This window comes from Arabidopsis lyrata (genome assembly GCF_000004255.2).
Source record: "Arabidopsis lyrata subsp. lyrata unplaced genomic scaffold ARALYscaffold_1, whole genome shotgun sequence".
NCBI classification, from domain to species: domain Eukaryota; kingdom Viridiplantae; phylum Streptophyta; class Magnoliopsida; order Brassicales; family Brassicaceae; genus Arabidopsis; species Arabidopsis lyrata.
Window position 1 is genome coordinate 5,826,992 of NW_003302555.1, and position 16,084 is coordinate 5,843,075.

The following is a 16,084-nucleotide window of genomic DNA, read 5'->3' on the forward strand; positions in this document are numbered from 1 at the left end:
CCGGTTTAGAATATAGGTACGAGCCGGATATGCCAAAACAAGTTGCTAGGCACGTTGACGTTGATGGTATACGGCGAGGATAATTTGGTAAATTCAAGTAATTCAAAGAATTTAAATAAAGTACAGCTCATTCGATGTTGTCTCGGTATCCGAATTTAATCCGGGTTTCAAAATCGGGTCTTTCCCCTAATCGAAAAGCACGAATTTTCAACCCTAGCCGCTTTCCAAAATTCCCCCAATTTTATTTTTTTCCCCTACCAAATTTTCTTCGAATTTGAGCTCAGATCCCTTCCTTCTTCCAGATCGATCTTCAGATCTATTGTAATTTTCTTTTTCCTCTTGATTTCTTCTTTCAATTGATATATGTTTTGTTATTATCCCTTCGTTTTGGTCAAATCTAGGGTTTGAGTCAGATCTGGATCTTTAAACAACAGATCTGATCAATTGTTTGTTTTTGATGTTGATTTCCTTCAATAATTTGAACGGATCCGTTCTTAATTTCAGTTTCCCCCAATTTTTTTATCCGATCTGGGCTCGTAGATTGGGATGTTCTAGGGTTCGTCAGATCTGTCAATTAATCGAGGGCTTTTGTCTGTTTTCATGATAATTAACCGATTCATTGATTTTCGATTCTTGATTTGGTGATTTAATCCGTGAATTGAAGTCTAGGGTTAGGGTTTTCAAATTTGGGGATTTTTTTATTTACTCAAATTAAATTGGGGTTAAATATTTTTTCTTTTTACTCTAATTAAATTATTAAATAGACTTATAGTTGTCACTTGTCACTTGTCAGTGTGAGTCTGTGGTTCACATAGATAACCTTCACGCCAAGTAACTAAATGGCTTTGTTTCTCATTTTTCAGGCTACTAGAAATATGGGTTTCAAGCGTACTTTTGATGCTGAGGATGTGCAAGAGCTCAACGTTAAGCATGCAAGACAGATTAGTTATTGTAATAAGCTGGCCAAACTAGATGAAGGAGTTCCATATCGTGTTTCACTGGAGAAGTCAAGTTTCGTAGGTAATAATAATATCTGTTTCTTGCAGAGGGGTTAACATGATAAACGTAAGCAGCTCGCTTAATTATTTATCTGTCTTATTATTAGCAGGAGATGATATAAGTGATCTCTATGGGTATAAATGTGAGGATAACCTTGAGAAGGGGTTTGAGACCAACGCGTCTTTCTCGTGGATCACAACTGGTTTGTGTGAGGAGGATTCTCAGTCTGGAGCTACGACTCAGTCTACCCTTTCTCATGAATCGCCTGAGTCGGATATACCTTGGAGACCGGTTTGCCCGGAAGAAGATGTTTATTGGTGTCCGGTTTCTCCTAGAAAAACAGTTCCAATAGGGCCGGATTACCAGGCTGATATCCCTGAATGTGTCAAGGAAGAGGCAAGTGATCAGTCAGGTCAGGCAGCTGTTGATTACGATGAAGAACAAGTGACGGGGAAGTGCGTAATTCCAATGCCTGACTGTGAAACCGAGGTCTGCAAAATTGGTAAAGGAAGAAAGGAATGCATTTGCCTGGATAAAGATTCCATCAGATGTGCGCAGCAGCATATAATGGAAAACAGGGAAGACTTGTTTGAAACTATTGGGTACGACAGATGTCTGAATTTAGGTCTTTATGAAATGGGTGAGGAAGTTGCGGGTAAGCTAACTGAAGACGAGGAAGATCTATTTCACGAGATTGTGTACTCCAATCCGGTTTCAATGGACAGGGATTTCTGGAAACACCTAAAGTCTGCGTTTCCTTCACGAACTATGAAGGAAATTGTGAGCTATTATTTCAATGTCTTTATCCTGCGAAGACGAGCTATCCAGAATCGTTCTAAAAGCCTGGATGTTGATAGTGATGATGACGAGTGGCAAGTAGAGTATGACAACACCTTTTATGGTGCTGAAACTCCATCTGATGAAAAAGCCGAAAAAAGCCTCTCAAGAGACGAAGAAGAAGAGGGTAATGCTAATGAAGATTCGTACATGTCCTTTGAGTATCAGTCCAACGCAGTCTACTCTCGATGTCCAGTTAGAAACAGAGAAGAATCCAACATTGGGAATTACTGGCGCCACTGCAATGATCTTGTGGATCAGTCGTATTCATTTGATCCTTGTGATTCAGTACTGCCAGATCATTGTTGGACTAAGAACATTGATCTTCTTCCAACTTCAAACATCATCGACGAGATCTTTGGTCAAGACCCATGGGATGATTTCTCCAGAGGGAAGTAAATGAAGAATAATTGTCTCCCATCTCCATTGTTACTCTACTCCAAGTTCTGAATCTTGTGTAAATGCATTATTTAAGAAAATCTCAAGTTGGAAGTTTTGAGGGAGTCCTGTCCGTGTATAGTTTATGGCCGTGGAAACTTTGTGTTTTTGATAGCTTTAGATTATTTATTACCTTTTAAATCAGATTTAGATTTTGTTGTAAGAAGAAGAAAAAATCTTCAACTGTTTAATAAACTAACTTTTGTTCATATCATTTAGTAGTACATATCACACTGACTCACTTCCTATACTTGGAAAAAAAACTTGATTCTCTCTCATTCTTCTTAGATATTTCCTCTATTTTCTTGTAGACATTCCTCAAGGTCTTGAGCTTAAAACATAATAAGCCTTCTCTCTGAAATAGTGTTTGGTTATTATACTCTTAAATGTTCCAAAATAGGGAGAAGCATAGGACGTGATGGTTATTACATATCTCTATCACAAGTTTCTATTTTTGGATAACCATTTTCCTTTTTCTTATCTCTGCAGTTTTCTTGATTAGAATCTTTTTTTCTCTCTGGATTTTTTACAGAGAAATTAGAGGTAACCCATCAAATTCTATTTCTTCATGATTCAATTTTTTTAACATTTTCATGAAAAGTCCTTGGAAATTTTAATCAATAATCATCATCATCTCATTGTTAAATAGATGTTTGGATTTTTCAAATCTCCGGGGAACAATAAGCTTCCCAATGAATCGTCAAACAACAAAGGAGGAACAATCACTGCAGGAAGAAGGACTTCTTCAGAACCAATCCTGATAACACCAGATTTCGACGATGACGACAAATACAAGAACGGTTTCAGCGATTCCGGTGGTTTGCAGAGCCAAACAACAGAAGAATTAGAAAACTACGCGGTTTATAAAGCTGAAGAAACAACCAAAGGTGTTAATAATTGTCTTAAGATCGCTGAAGATATAAGATCAGATGCTACAAGAACGCTCGAAATGTTGCATCAGCAAGGTGAACAGATCAACAGGACTCATGTTATGGCTGTTGATATGGATAAAGATCTCAGTCGGGTAAAGTTTTCTTTATTTTCCTTTCTTCGATACGAAAATGTGAAATTATTTGTTTTGTTATTATGGAGTGTTGATAAAATTAAAATGTTTGTGAGATCAGGGGGAGAAGCTTTTGAACAACTTAGGAGGAATGTTTTCAAAGCCATGGAAACCAAAGAAGACTAAAAATATCACAGGACCTATGATCACACCAGGTTTTAGTCATTCTAACGAAGTCTATACCTAGTTAAATAACACATACAAATCTTTTATTGTTTTAGCGCTTTCGAACTCTTGATTCTTGAATTTTGGTTGGATAAAATTATATGTATGATGATCATGTTTCTTATAATGTTGTTTTTAATTTGAAGATTAGAGGGGAAAAAAATGATCCTTTAACTTGTGAATAACTCATCATCTCAATCTTTATGATATCAATGTGCTACCCATCTTGATTCTTGATTGGATTATATCATATGTATGGTGGTCATGTTTGATATAAGTTATTGAACTTTTAGATAAACCGTCGAAGAAGAGCGAGAATCACAAAGAAGAACGAGAGAAACTCGGTTTGGGTGCGAAAGGTCGATCGAGCAGTCAACCATCAGGATTAGGACAACCAACAAACGCGTTGCAGAAAGTTGAGGTTTGTGTTCTTTTTACAAATTTTGCATCTTAAATGCTTAACTAAATTAAACTTGTTAAAAATGCAGCAAGAGAAGGCAAAGCAAGACGATGGACTTTCAGATTTAAGTGACATATTGGGTGATCTTAAGAGCATGGCCGTTGATATGGGATCTGAGATCGACAAGTCAGATAACACAAATACATATTTTCATACAGTTATGCTTATGTTTGATGAATACTTACTATTGTTGGGGGGAAATTGCAGGCAAAACAAAGCCCTTGATCATCTCGGAGACGATGTTGATGAGCTTAACTCTCGTGTTCAAGGAGCTAATCAACGCGCACGTCACTTGCTTTCTAAATAAGCAAACACCTTCCACAAATACTATTGTTCTTCTATGTATATTATATATATGTATCTTCTCTTTTTATTTTATTTTTACGTTCGTACAGTTGATTTTTTTTTCTTTGTTCATTCTTTGCTATGAAAATTGTCGATATTAAAGCATTTGATTCAATTGTTTTCTAAAGCTAATATTCTAAGAGTGTTTAATCCTAATAAATTGAATCGATCCAAATAAATTAATCTTAACTACCAAACAAACTTTCACTTTAGGTCTAATAGATTTACCTTTTTATATCCGAAAAAGCAAGACCAGTAAAACATCAAATCCATACTATAAGTGGTTTCATTTTGGATACAAATATGCTTTGGCATAATCAACATTCCAATGCTCGATTGATTAGCCTCCTCCGCATATCTAGAGTGTTGTATGTATATACTCATACACTACATTATGTAATTACAGCAAAATCCCTTCAATCTGTAACAGCGTACTGATTTTCAAACACAAACTCTTCAGACAATAAACACAAGAATCATACTATGTAACAAGAATCACTATTATTATTGTATACAAAAACTTATGTTATCTTCCACAACTCTAGTTGTAATGAAACATGGTTCTTACCGTGGGAGGATACTATACAAATCGTGCCTCTAAATAATAGACTTAGTTCAATATTATGTCTCCTCGTTCTTGACTGGAATCCAACGGTTACCAGACGAAGATTTCTTTCCCCGGGTAACAAACCCGATAATGAACCCTAAAAGCACACCCACAACCATCAAGCCTGCTCCTTTGACATACCACAAAGCATTAGATTCGGATTTCCCCATAAGTGTAGCAGAAGCAGGAACGGTTTTAAGATTTGGGATTTTAGTACTCTCTTTGTTCCCACTGATTACTTCCCCAGATGCTAACATCTCAACAGTATCATGAACTTCGCCATCGTGGTTACCCACAAAAGAAACTGTGAGCTTTTCTTTGTTTGCAACTAAACGAGTGTATCCAAATTCACCCGTACGATACATTGATTGTTCAGGCTGAGGGAATATAGGAAGATCTGGATGGTTTGGTCTCGGCTGCCAAATCGGTTGCCAATCTTGACCAGCCATACCAATCACAAGGTGAACCGGGTTTCCTTGCCACTGTTTGCCGCAAGTGTTGTTGCTTATGGGACAAAACCTTTCGTATCTATGAACATGTCCCCATAGAGCAAGTGTGACATTGTTGTTCACAAACAGCGGTTCTAGATGCTCAACCATCTTTTGTCGAATCATAGTGTCTCTAACCTCGTTGCTCGTAGTGTACATCGGTCTGTGTCCTTGCACAACAACAAACGGTGTTTTCTTCCTGTTTACAGACTCTAGATCTCGCTTTATGAATTCATATTGACTGCCTCCTTTAAGGAAATTCGTCTCCGTGGAGATATAAATGAAATGGACCGATCCCGTATCATAAGAATAATATAGATTCCTTGTCGGAGGAGCTTTCATTCCTGTGGATTCTGAAGAATTTCCAGGCATGTTGAACTTCAAACTATACGGCACACCACATTCGCCACCACCATCGTTTCCATAAATAGAAGCTGCCCAATCAGGTTTCCACGGCTGAGTAGGGAAATCATACTCATGGTTACCAATGCAGACATGGTAAGGAACTTTGGAGGCAATAGGCTCGACCTGAGCAAAGAACTCATCCCATACCCACGAGTAACCACGAGCATAACTTATATCTCCAATGTGTGAAATAAGAGCTGGCTTGTCACCAAGAGCTTCAATGTCACGGAGGATCCACTTCACTGTAGATATACTCTCATCTTGTGAGCGGATAAATGTCGTGTAAGCTGTAGCACAACCCATATCTCCAAACATGAAAGCTACGGTTTCTTCTGCGGTCACATCTCGAGCAATATAGCTATGGATCTCACTCCATCCCTTAGAATCACTCCCAACCTAATTCATAGAATCATAACTTGATCAATCAAAACATATTTCTTCCAAATCTATAACCTTTTGATATTCTTATAATCCAGAAACTCATGCTTAAGCTTCGAAATCGAGATTTGTGTTACCTGATAATAGTACCTAACGCCATCATTCAAATTCTTCATAACGGTATCAAAAATCCAACCAGGATCTCTCCATCCAATAGTGGAATTCGCCGGCGAATTACACATATGCTCTCTCTCGTACCTCATCCCACGCGCCGCCGCGGAATTGCCTAACAAATCCTTCGATTCACCGTATCTCACGAAACGTTCTTCTCCATCTCCAGCAACAAACATAACACGCATCGTGTTAACCATATTCGTGTACGACAAATGGATCTGCTCCGGCATACCAACACCGGATCCGAAACTCAGCTGCTCCGATTCAGCTAGAAGATGTTTAGTTCCTGGTAAGGGATTCTGATCATGATCCTTATGTTTCGGATCGATCTCGGATTCGCTCCACCGGAAGATCCGGAATGTGTAATTTGATCGGAGATTGGTCAAAGGAAGAGAAATCGAACCGAATCCAGATTTCCAAGTGGACGATTCATTTAAGAATTTGTAACCAATAAAGTGATCATTAGGAGACTCCGGCGGAGAGTAGAGTCCTAACCAATCGAGATCGGACGGAGAATCGACGCCGGACCATTGTATCACGACGGAATCGCCAGATCGATTCAGAACATTAGGGGAAATAGAAATGGTCGCTTTGGCATTAGCAGAGAAAACGAAACCGGAGACGAAGAGGAGGAGGAAGAAGAAAGAGAAATTAGCGATCATGGCGACGGAGGAACGTAAGAATAATTGTTGCCGGAGCACCGGAGATATATAAACAGTGGTTTAATACGACGGCGTTTTTATCGTTCGTTATGATTGGTTAGCTATTTTTAAAACCTATATTGATTTATGACGTATCACCTTCTTAAAAAAGGGCCTATATAAGCCCAACAATATGGACCTTATTAGGCCTATTTTAATTAATATTTATATAAAAATATTAAGGAATTTGAACCGTTTTTGGTTAGTTTAGTTTCCACTGAGCTTGCTTTCTTCCATGGCGATGATAAATAATTCTTCTTCTTTCTCCCACACCATTTCACTTTCCGATTTTATAAAATTGATTCTTCTCTTCTTCTTAAACCCACGAAGAATTCATGATTTCGTAAGCTCTATAGATCATCTGAAGCATAATCAATGGCGAATCTGAGTTTGAGCTTGTCTCTGATCTTCCGGATTTGCGCTTTTCTATTGCTGATCAATGTCTCCTTCGCTAAAACACTTAAACGAGACAGTAAGCTCTTCCAATTGCTTCCAGATTTGTGATTCTTCCGTTTTCTGCTGTGGGTTTTGGTTTTGGTAGTGAAAGCTTTGAATGAAGTAAAGAGATTGGTGGGATGGAGATTGGTTTACTCTTGGGTCGGAGATGATCCTTGTGGCGATGGAGTTTTGCCTCCGTGGTCTGGAGTTACTTGCTCCACAGTTGGTGATTATCGTGTCGTCATCAAGCTGTAATCTTTGACTCATAATCTCTTAAAGTTTGAGGTTTTGAATTGTTTTTTTCACTTAAAAAATGTTTTGTGATCTATTTTGCAGAGAAGTGTATTCAATGTCGATAGTGGGGAATTTCCCAAAGGCTGTAACGAAGCTCTTAGATCTCACTGTTTTGTAAGTTTCACTGACTTTGCAATCATTGTTGAAAATTTGAGAACTTTTGGGTTCTTGTTGGTTTCGATGCTACCAAATGGTTTCTAAATTGGAAGCAAATCCATTGCTGAGTGTATGATTGATTGTTTAATTGGATTATGAATTTGGCAGGGATCTTCACAATAACAAATTAACAGGCCCTATTCCTTCAGAAATTGGGAGGCTTAAGCGTCTTAAGACACTGTAATACTCTTCAACTTGAGGAATTCAGTTTGGCTACTTGCTTTTTCTTGATCTTGTTTGGTTTTGTATTGTGGTGTATTATAAACAGAAATTTGAGGTGGAATAAACTTCAACATGTACTGCCTCCTGAAATTGGTGGATTGAAGAGTCTAACTAATCTGTGAGTAATCCTAGCTCATGTCATTCTTGAAGGGGTTTTCTACTTTTCTTTGAGCTATGTAACATGCTCTTATTATTGCAGGTACCTAAGCTTTAACAATTTCAGAGGAGAAATCCCCAAAGAACTTGCAAATCTCCATGAGCTCCAATACTTACATATTCAGGAGAATCATTTTACTGGGCGGATTCCGGCAGAGCTGGGAACATTACAAAAACTTCGCCACTTGTAATCTTTGACATTCATTTCTCTTTATTGTAGATCAAGCAACAGACGTCAGATATGCTTTATATCTCTGTCATGATTCTGTAGGGATGCTGGCAACAATAACTTAGTGGGAAGTATAAGCGATCTTTTTCGCATAGAAGGATGCTTTCCAGCTCTTAGAAACCTGTAAGTGAGTTTAAGAGTTAACCAATTAAAAGTAGTATTTTGTCTAAGCTCACTTTTGGCTGTAGGTTTTTAAACAATAATTACTTCACTGGAGGACTCCCAAACAATCTTGCAAATCTAACGAACCTAGAGATCTTGTGAGTACTTGATCACATCTTTTGATATATGAACACCACTTACATATTTTTATCTCTCCCTATCTTATCCTTTTATGTTTAGGTACTTATCTTACAACAAAATGACTGGAGCAATACCCGCTGCACTTGCCAATATACCAAGACTAACTAACTTGTAGGCCTCTCTCCTCTACTAAATACATAACTAAGAATTGATCTGAAAGACCTATGTGCTCTTCTGCATCCTTAGAGCATGTTTTGATTTAACTTCAGGCACTTGGACCACAATCTATTCAATGGAAGTATCCCTGAAGCTTTCTACAAGCATCCCAACTTAAAAGATATGTAGGTTTCATAACCTCTCTAAGGTCTCTTTGTAAAAGACCATATATAGAACCCATGATATAACTTAATTCTTGGTGGATGTATGTGGCAGGTACATAGAAGGGAATGCCTTCAAACCAGACGTGAAGGCCATTGGTGCACATCAGGTCCTTGAACTTTCTGACACAGACTTCCTTGTTTAGTTAAGCATCGTACAACTCTGTTTCATTTACAGATTGGAATTTGGCAGTGTTATCTGGTTATTAAGATTGATTTGTTATCTGGTTATTAAGATTCATTTTCTCTGTTAAAGCGAGATTGTAGTTGATGTGTTTTCTGAATGTTAAAGATTCCTTATCCATATGTGAAAATTGAATAAAAAAGGGGAATCTTGGTTTGTTCTTTTCACTGTCGTTCTGAAAAAAGCAAAGAACCAAAAAGCTGAAGAGGGAAAAGAATAGAAAAAGTGTTCTTTACTTTACCTGCACATCTTTATGATCCAAATATGAAACTTGCATGCAAAGCAATGATCTCAAAAACCCTTCAAAAACCAAAACCCTTAAACACATCTAACCCAAACCTTCTCAAATCCTCCCACCATATTTTAGTTTGAAAATGGATACCTTGATCAAGCAGACAAGGTAAGTCACTAAATCTCCAAATTCATCTTGTCTATTCGAACACACATACATATATTGATGTAACATGTTGACATCTTTGTCTCAGGAGGAAGCATCCAGCTTCCCAGGAAAAAATTAGAGAGGTTGGTAGCTCAACTAGAGAGACAAAAGTGCCGGCAAGGAAGTCTGTTTCATTCAAAGAAGGTGCCACAAAATTCTGCTCTGTTTTTCTTGATAGCCTATCTTTGATACTTCATTAATTTCACATTATCATATCATGTGTGTTGGTAGATAAGAAGAAGTCCTCAAACTGGTTACAAAAGCAGTTCTCGAGGCAAATGAGCGGCCAAAGTTATGACCCGATCGGCGAAATGGATCATGCAGCTGCAGTTGCAGCCACTGCTTATGCCATAGCCACTTTTGAAGAAACTTGGCTAGAGAATTATCATGTAAGGGTTTTTTTAAAAAATAAAAATAAAAAAATTTGTGAGTAAACATTTTCTAGTAATTTGAGTTTGATGTGGTTTGAAATTTCAAACGAAACAGAGTGGCCTTGAACTTGGACCTTCTTCGTCAAGGAGCAAGAACAGAAGTGAAGAACGGTTGCCTTTAGAGGAACCAAGAAGCTTATCAAGAAGACTCTCAGGTGACGTTACAGAATAACTCAAGATTAGATTTTGTTATTCAACTGAAAATGTTGTCTGAAATCAATTTACGTTTTTGTGTTGACACAGGACAACTTTCGTTTATAGACTCAGAGACGAAAGATCATAAACAACCTACACTAAAGTCCCCAGTGAGAAAGTCATCGTCGGTTAAAAAGACTTTCTCCATGAACTTGAGAGGAGATCACACCAAACAGAGTAAAGAGTCAGAGGAGAAACATGAAAGACAAAGAAAACCAGTTTCTGAACCGCAACGGATACAACCACCGCTCAGGACACGATCAGAACGTCATGCTCCACCGCCACCTCCTCCTCCTCCTCTATCACCTTCGCCTCTGCGGCTTCCACCTAGGGAAACCAAAAGGCAGAGTTCTGTGCACACTAGTCGAAAGGATGATTCTACAGCTAATACTTGGGAAAATGCTCAACTAGCTAAGATCAAAGCAAGGTAAGTAGTCTCAATACACAAAAATAAGTTTTTGTGTATTATTAACACTCACATATGTATTACACAAGCAGGTATGAGAAGTTAAACAGAAAGATCGATTTGTGGGAAGCGAAGAAGAGGGAAAAAGCTCGAAGGAAGCTGGACATGTCTGAGGTTGATAATATAATAATGACTTTGTATAATATACTCTCATAATCATTATCATATAATTGAATGATAACTTGAGTTTATTATTATTCTCTAACATGTTGGTACATGAACAGCAGAGCGAACTAGAACAGAGAAGGAAGAGAGGTTTGCAGAGATTTAGAGAAGACACGGAATACATTGAACAGATTGCTGCTGGAGCCAGAGCTCAGGCGGAGAAAGACAGACAGAGCAAAGAGTTCAAGGTGAAGGAGAAGGCCGGTGTAATCCGGAGTACCGGTAAACTCCCTGGAAAAGCATGCTGTTTCTGACACTAAAAAACAGATGATATTAGATAACTGCAGTTATATATATGTATGTATGTGTGTGCGTGAGAGATGATATTGGTTTCAGTAAAAGAAAGAAGATCTTGAAAGCCAAAAGTGTATGTTATAGAGAGCTCTCAAAGATACTTTCTTAAAACAAAAACAACACAACACTCAAAAGACAATTGTACTTCCTTTCCTTCTCTGTCTCTACTTTTTGGAATGGTTTCTCATCCAGTGATCACATCACATTCACCAGTAAGTATAGCAGCTTCAATCATAACATAAATTGCAAAAAGCATGATGCAGTTTATATGGATTATTTCTCATTCACTGGATCAACAACACTACAAATGTTATGTGAAGAGCAGAGAGGAATAGGCTGAGAATAATTGCTTACTTTAATCAAAGCCTTGTAAGCCATTGAAAAGTTTGTTGAAGAGTTGGTCTGTTTCGAGATATATGAATCTATTGATGGCAGTGATAATAGCTTGTGAGACTGTGAGCTATAGTAGGACAAAAGCCAAATTCAACTGAGAAATGGATTGTTGCTTGAATTTATTAAGCTCCTCATAGTGAAGCCATTTTACAAAAACCGGTTTATACAAAAACTTCCTAACAAGTGAAGCTATTTTAAGAACACAAATAATGTCAAAATTGGGCCATTAATGTCACTTAATATGAGCTCAATAACTTGCTTTAGAGCATCTTTATCGCTAGTATCTTAGTTTGTTCTTAGCATTAATGGTGAATTAAAATAAATGTGAAATCACGAATTAAACTAAGAAACGTCTGTTAACTAAGAGACAAAAACTTTGCTAAGAGACGTCCACGTGGCAGCATGCGAGTAGGTGGCTTTTTTTTTCTTTCTCTCTCTCTCTTCTCTCATTTCGCGATTTCCTCAAACAGAGAGAAACCGGAATCACCTCAAATCGGAGGAGTCTCCGACGTTAAGCACCTCCGGCCGTCGTTCCACCGTTAGCTCGTCATCTCCACCGACTCCGGTTGTCCACGGCGTCTTCGGTTCACCAAATCGGCGAGGTTGGCTTACAAGTCTTCCACCAAGAGCCAAGAGTTTTGCGATTTAACATCAAAGGAGGAGATTAGGAAGATTGATCTTGATTGAACAAGATGGTACGTTTTATTGTTTTCTCAGTTCATATTTTATTCAAATAATTGTTCTATTCCTCAATTGCTTGATTCAAATAATGGAACTCAACTCGTTGCCTAAAATTCCTGATTTTAGTTGATAAACATCAGATGGTTCTAATTGGCTTTCAATCTTTAAACCTTTTTGATTATGGTATGTATCCAAAGTTTGATCCTTTTTGATCGATGCAATCTCATCCACCTTATTGCCTTTCAAGAACTGCTTCAAGAGGTTATTTCCTTTTCTTTATATCATCATATCTTTAATACTGCAGCAAGACTTGGAAAAACTGTGAATCATATACTGGAAAACACAATTCTGAAATTGCTCGAGTTCTGTTCCCTGATGATGTTTCAAGAGGGTTAAAATTCTGTGATGAAAAAGAAGCTCTTTATCGCAAGTAAGCTGTAGTTCTGTGTTCCTATTCTTAAATGTCACAAACTTGTTTTGAGTTAATTTGGAGTAAATTTGTGTTTGTTCGTTTCTTGTTGATTAGAATTGTTGCAGAAAAGACAAAGCCACTTGATGGGCTTATAAAACTGACCAAATGGATCGAAGATTGTGGATTGAAACGAGCTGCGGTTACAAACGCTCCAAAAGAAAACGCAGAGCTCATGATATCGAAACTTGGTTTGACTGATTTCTTTCAAGCAGTGATTCTTGGCTCTGAATGTGAACATCCCAAACCACACCCTGGACCTTACTTGAAGGCTCTTGAAGTGCTTAACGTGTCAAAGGAGCACACACTAGTGTTCGAACACTCTATCTCTCGGATTAAAGCTGGAGTTGATCATTGTTGAATAATTCTTTGGGAGTTGATGACAATTGGAGCTTTCAAATGTCTTATTATTTTGTATTGATCATACATGCATAACGATAGATTTGTATCCGGAAATAGTTGCATAAACCAATAAACTATATGCTCGGATCTTTGGCTTACTTTCATTGATATCTTGTTGTTTTGTGTGGTAAACATATCAGCTTTTGAATACATTTTGTTCAAAGCGCAAAGTAAAACTTTTTTCTACCATTAAAAAGAATTTCTACGATACCTTCTGTTAGTGTAATAAAAGAATTGCTTCTGATTTTCATCTTCCGGAAATCAAATTTAAAACTATTGTGCTTTATCTCATCTATGTTATAAATTGTATCTCATATATATTTTAAATTTTTTAATTTGCAACATTATTAAGTTTTCTAAAATTAAAAATTTTATTTTTATATTAATATTTTTTTTTCTAAGAACCACATGTTAAGAACCTACCATTAATCACACAAAAATCTTAACTCAAAAATACTATCTCTTAACACTCACTTTTTACAAAAAAATTACTTAAATATTGCTAAAAACATTTTCTAAGAAACTACCTATAATCATGCTCTTAGTACACCTCTATCAAGCTTAGTTTTAAAGGCCCACCTTCGTGCTATTTTGCTTTTGTCTTTATAAAACAAACTTGTAATTTTACACTACCGACAAAATCAAGTGATTGGATTTATCACCATCCCGTGACAAAAAAAAAAAAAAAAAAAAAAAAAAAAAAAAAGGATTTATCACCATCAATCAAAGCTTCGACCGACAGTCTTTAATGGAAAACGATAATTCCTTAGATATTTATCATAAAAATTTGTGATGGAGAAGAGAACACCACATTGGTCACCCCCATAATAATAATAACTGATCACTAAATGTCTTTTTCGGCCACGACAAACAATGATAGCAAACTTTAGTAATTAGCGTATCATCAACGTCCAAATATACACTTTTAACATAGAAAAACATTATTAAGAAATAGTAAGACAATTTTTTTAATTACTAAGAGGTTTTGGACCTAAGAATTTTTACCAATTGAACTATTGATACTTGGTGATTATTAAACTCCATAAGCTAAATTGATTAGAGTTTTTTTTAATTATTATTCAATATTCATAGTGATTAGATATTTTTATCCTTTTCAATTTATAAAATGTCTTGATAATATTTTTGTTGTAAAATATGGAGTACTATTTTAATTTTCAATACAAACAAAAATTAATAAATAAATGAGTATTGTTATTTAGAACATTAATTATAGTGGCTTATCATTAATGAAAGTAGATAATATCCTTTTTTTTTTCTTTGTGTGGCCAACATATCCAGTTTGTGTCTATATATACACATATCCACCTCTTAACCTTACATCCAAAACAAAACAAAAAGTTATATTCAGACAAGAGAAAAAAAAAAATGAATTTCATCTCCGATCAGGTAAAGAAACTCTCAAGCTCGACACCAGAGGAGCCGGACCACAAGAAGCCAGTCGATGGAACCGAAACAGCCACAAGACCAGCTACCAACGCCGAGCTCATGGCAAGTGCCAAGGTTGTAGCTGAAGCTGCTCAAGCCGCAGCTAGTAACGAATCAGACAAACTTGACAAGGGCAAAGTCGCCGGAGCCTCTGCTGATATCTTAGACGCCGCCGAGAAATACGGTAAGTTCGATGAAAAGAGTAGCACTGGTCAGTACCTCGACAAGGCCGAGAAGTATCTCAACGATTACGAGTCGTCACACTCCACCGGCGCCGGTAGTGGTCCTCCTCCTCCGGCGAGTCAGGCTGAGCCAGCAAGTCAGCCTGAGCCGGCGGCTAAGAAAGACGATGAAGAGTCTGGCGGTGGGCTTGGAGGTTATGCCAAGATGGCTCAAGGTTTCTTGAAGTGATTTGATCTTTAATTGTTGTTTCATTTTCGTAATTAAATAACTAAGTATCGTTTGTGGACTAGTTTATGTTGTGGGGAGTTACGAGTGAGTGTAATAACTTCTGGTAATCATGAATCTAATCCATCTTTGTTGTGTGATATTATACTTTAACTTACTGGCATGGTGTTTATAAAACCAAATTAGGGGACAAAAATGATCATCTTTTGGATTCGAATTCGTCAGATTTTAGATTGGTGATATGATCATCTTTTGGACTAACTAGTGTTTCATTTTCTAATTCACTCAATTAATAGTGAGATTTTTGGCATTGCAACTACTAAATGTGTCAAAATACTAAATCATACAACTTCAAGAAACAGAGAGAACATATCATTAAGTAAATGTACAAATTAATTACATGAATAACAATTTACTTGCAATTATAGGACATTTGCATTAATCTAATCTAGAATCTGCCCCATTAATTTCATAAAACAAACGCTTAGAGTTATCATAATTCTCTGAGTCCCATGCAAAATCTGATTGCACCGTTCATGTCTAGATTCAGGCACAAAACCACTCAGTTCCACTAAAGGATTAAGGATCCATTACAACAGAACTACTATTAAACATCTCTCTCCCAGGTATAACATGTTTCACCCAAAAATCAACAAGTGTCACTCTCATATCTCCTCAAAACACAGAATCTCTCTCAATCCTAACCAAACTACTTCCATTAACAGTCCAACAATACAAATCCAACCAATCTCTATCCATAATCTCCATCAAACCTTGAGCTTGTGGAACATAGTACCAAGGAATCTTCTTCCATTGATAAGCATGTCTTTTATCTTCATCATAAAATGGACATTTCACTTCAAGCACACAACTTGAACACAACCCCCATTTTTATCCACATGAATGTCTCCATCTGGTGAAGCTCCTAACCAATCT

At 37.0% G+C, this 16,084-nt stretch overlaps 7 protein-coding genes and 1 long non-coding RNA gene across 10 annotated transcripts; 7 read left to right on the plus strand and 1 right to left on the minus strand.

Moving 5' to 3' along the window:
* The first annotated feature begins 159 nt into the window (after positions 1-159).
* LOC9328841 lies at positions 160-2,485 on the plus strand. Of its 2 annotated transcripts, none has more exons than XM_021013609.1 (3): positions 160-321; positions 864-1,020; positions 1,106-2,485. In XM_021013609.1, the coding sequence occupies exons 2-3, from the start codon at positions 876-878 to the stop codon at positions 2,233-2,235; spliced, it is 1,275 nt and encodes a 424-aa protein (XP_020869268.1). In that variant the 5' UTR covers positions 160-321; positions 864-875; the 3' UTR covers positions 2,236-2,485. The 2 variants fall into 2 exon arrangements, with proteins under 2 accessions (XP_020869268.1, XP_020869269.1); XM_021013610.1 differs by having other exon boundaries at positions 1,109-2,485.
* Positions 2,486-2,704: 219 nt separating this feature from the next.
* LOC9326088 (putative SNAP25 homologous protein SNAP30) lies at positions 2,705-4,467 on the plus strand. Its single transcript, XM_002889980.2, has 6 exons — positions 2,705-2,817; positions 2,924-3,298; positions 3,399-3,492; positions 3,796-3,923; positions 3,991-4,088; positions 4,170-4,467. The coding sequence occupies exons 2-6, from the start codon at positions 2,924-2,926 to the stop codon at positions 4,267-4,269; spliced, it is 795 nt and encodes a 264-aa protein (XP_002890026.1). The 5' UTR covers positions 2,705-2,817; the 3' UTR covers positions 4,270-4,467.
* A 206-nt stretch (positions 4,468-4,673) lies between these two features.
* On the minus strand, positions 4,674-7,112 carry LOC9326089 (probable inactive purple acid phosphatase 2). The gene is made up of 2 exons (XM_002892733.2): positions 6,323-7,112; positions 4,674-6,203 (listed from the first exon to the last, which is right to left on the minus strand). Exons 1-2 carry the CDS (start codon positions 7,019-7,021, stop codon positions 4,929-4,931), a joined length of 1,974 nt encoding a protein of 657 aa, XP_002892779.1. The 5' UTR covers positions 7,022-7,112; the 3' UTR covers positions 4,674-4,928.
* A 138-nt stretch (positions 7,113-7,250) lies between these two features.
* On the plus strand, positions 7,251-9,501 carry LOC9328842 (probable leucine-rich repeat receptor-like protein kinase At1g35710). The gene is made up of 11 exons (XM_021013607.1): positions 7,251-7,532; positions 7,602-7,749; positions 7,835-7,906; positions 8,057-8,128; positions 8,217-8,288; positions 8,370-8,513; positions 8,598-8,678; positions 8,744-8,815; positions 8,898-8,969; positions 9,068-9,139; positions 9,231-9,501. The coding sequence occupies exons 1-11, from the start codon at positions 7,436-7,438 to the stop codon at positions 9,319-9,321; spliced, it is 993 nt and encodes a 330-aa protein (XP_020869266.1). The 5' UTR covers positions 7,251-7,435; the 3' UTR covers positions 9,322-9,501.
* A 115-nt stretch (positions 9,502-9,616) lies between these two features.
* On the plus strand, positions 9,617-11,540 carry LOC9326090 (uncharacterized protein F44E2.3). 2 transcript variants are annotated; one of them, XM_002889982.2, is made up of 7 exons: positions 9,617-9,759; positions 9,845-9,942; positions 10,030-10,187; positions 10,285-10,384; positions 10,473-10,851; positions 10,923-11,004; positions 11,115-11,540. In XM_002889982.2, the coding sequence occupies exons 1-7, from the start codon at positions 9,734-9,736 to the stop codon at positions 11,307-11,309; spliced, it is 1,038 nt and encodes a 345-aa protein (XP_002890028.1). In that variant the 5' UTR covers positions 9,617-9,733; the 3' UTR covers positions 11,310-11,540. The 2 variants fall into 2 exon arrangements, with proteins under 2 accessions (XP_002890028.1, XP_020869265.1); XM_021013606.1 differs by having other exon boundaries at positions 11,118-11,540.
* Positions 11,541-12,044: 504 nt separating this feature from the next.
* Positions 12,045-12,650, plus strand: LOC110225038. The gene is made up of 2 exons (XR_002329457.1): positions 12,045-12,437; positions 12,550-12,650. It is a non-coding gene; the product is annotated as an uncharacterized LOC110225038 (long non-coding RNA).
* Positions 12,651-12,725: 75 nt separating this feature from the next.
* LOC9326091 (haloacid dehalogenase-like hydrolase domain-containing protein Sgpp) lies at positions 12,726-13,444 on the plus strand (the record flags this gene model as incomplete). The annotated part of the gene is made up of 2 exons (XM_021013808.1): positions 12,726-12,853; positions 12,950-13,444. Coding segments are annotated over 2 exons (432 nt in total), but the record flags the coding sequence as incomplete, so codon positions are not given.
* Positions 13,445-14,557: 1,113 nt separating this feature from the next.
* Positions 14,558-15,298, plus strand: LOC9326092 (nodulin-related protein 1). Its single transcript, XM_002889984.2, has one exon. The coding sequence runs from the start codon at positions 14,681-14,683 to the stop codon at positions 15,149-15,151; it is 471 nt and encodes a 156-aa protein (XP_002890030.2). The 5' UTR covers positions 14,558-14,680; the 3' UTR covers positions 15,152-15,298.
* The last annotated feature ends 786 nt before the right edge of the window (positions 15,299-16,084 follow it).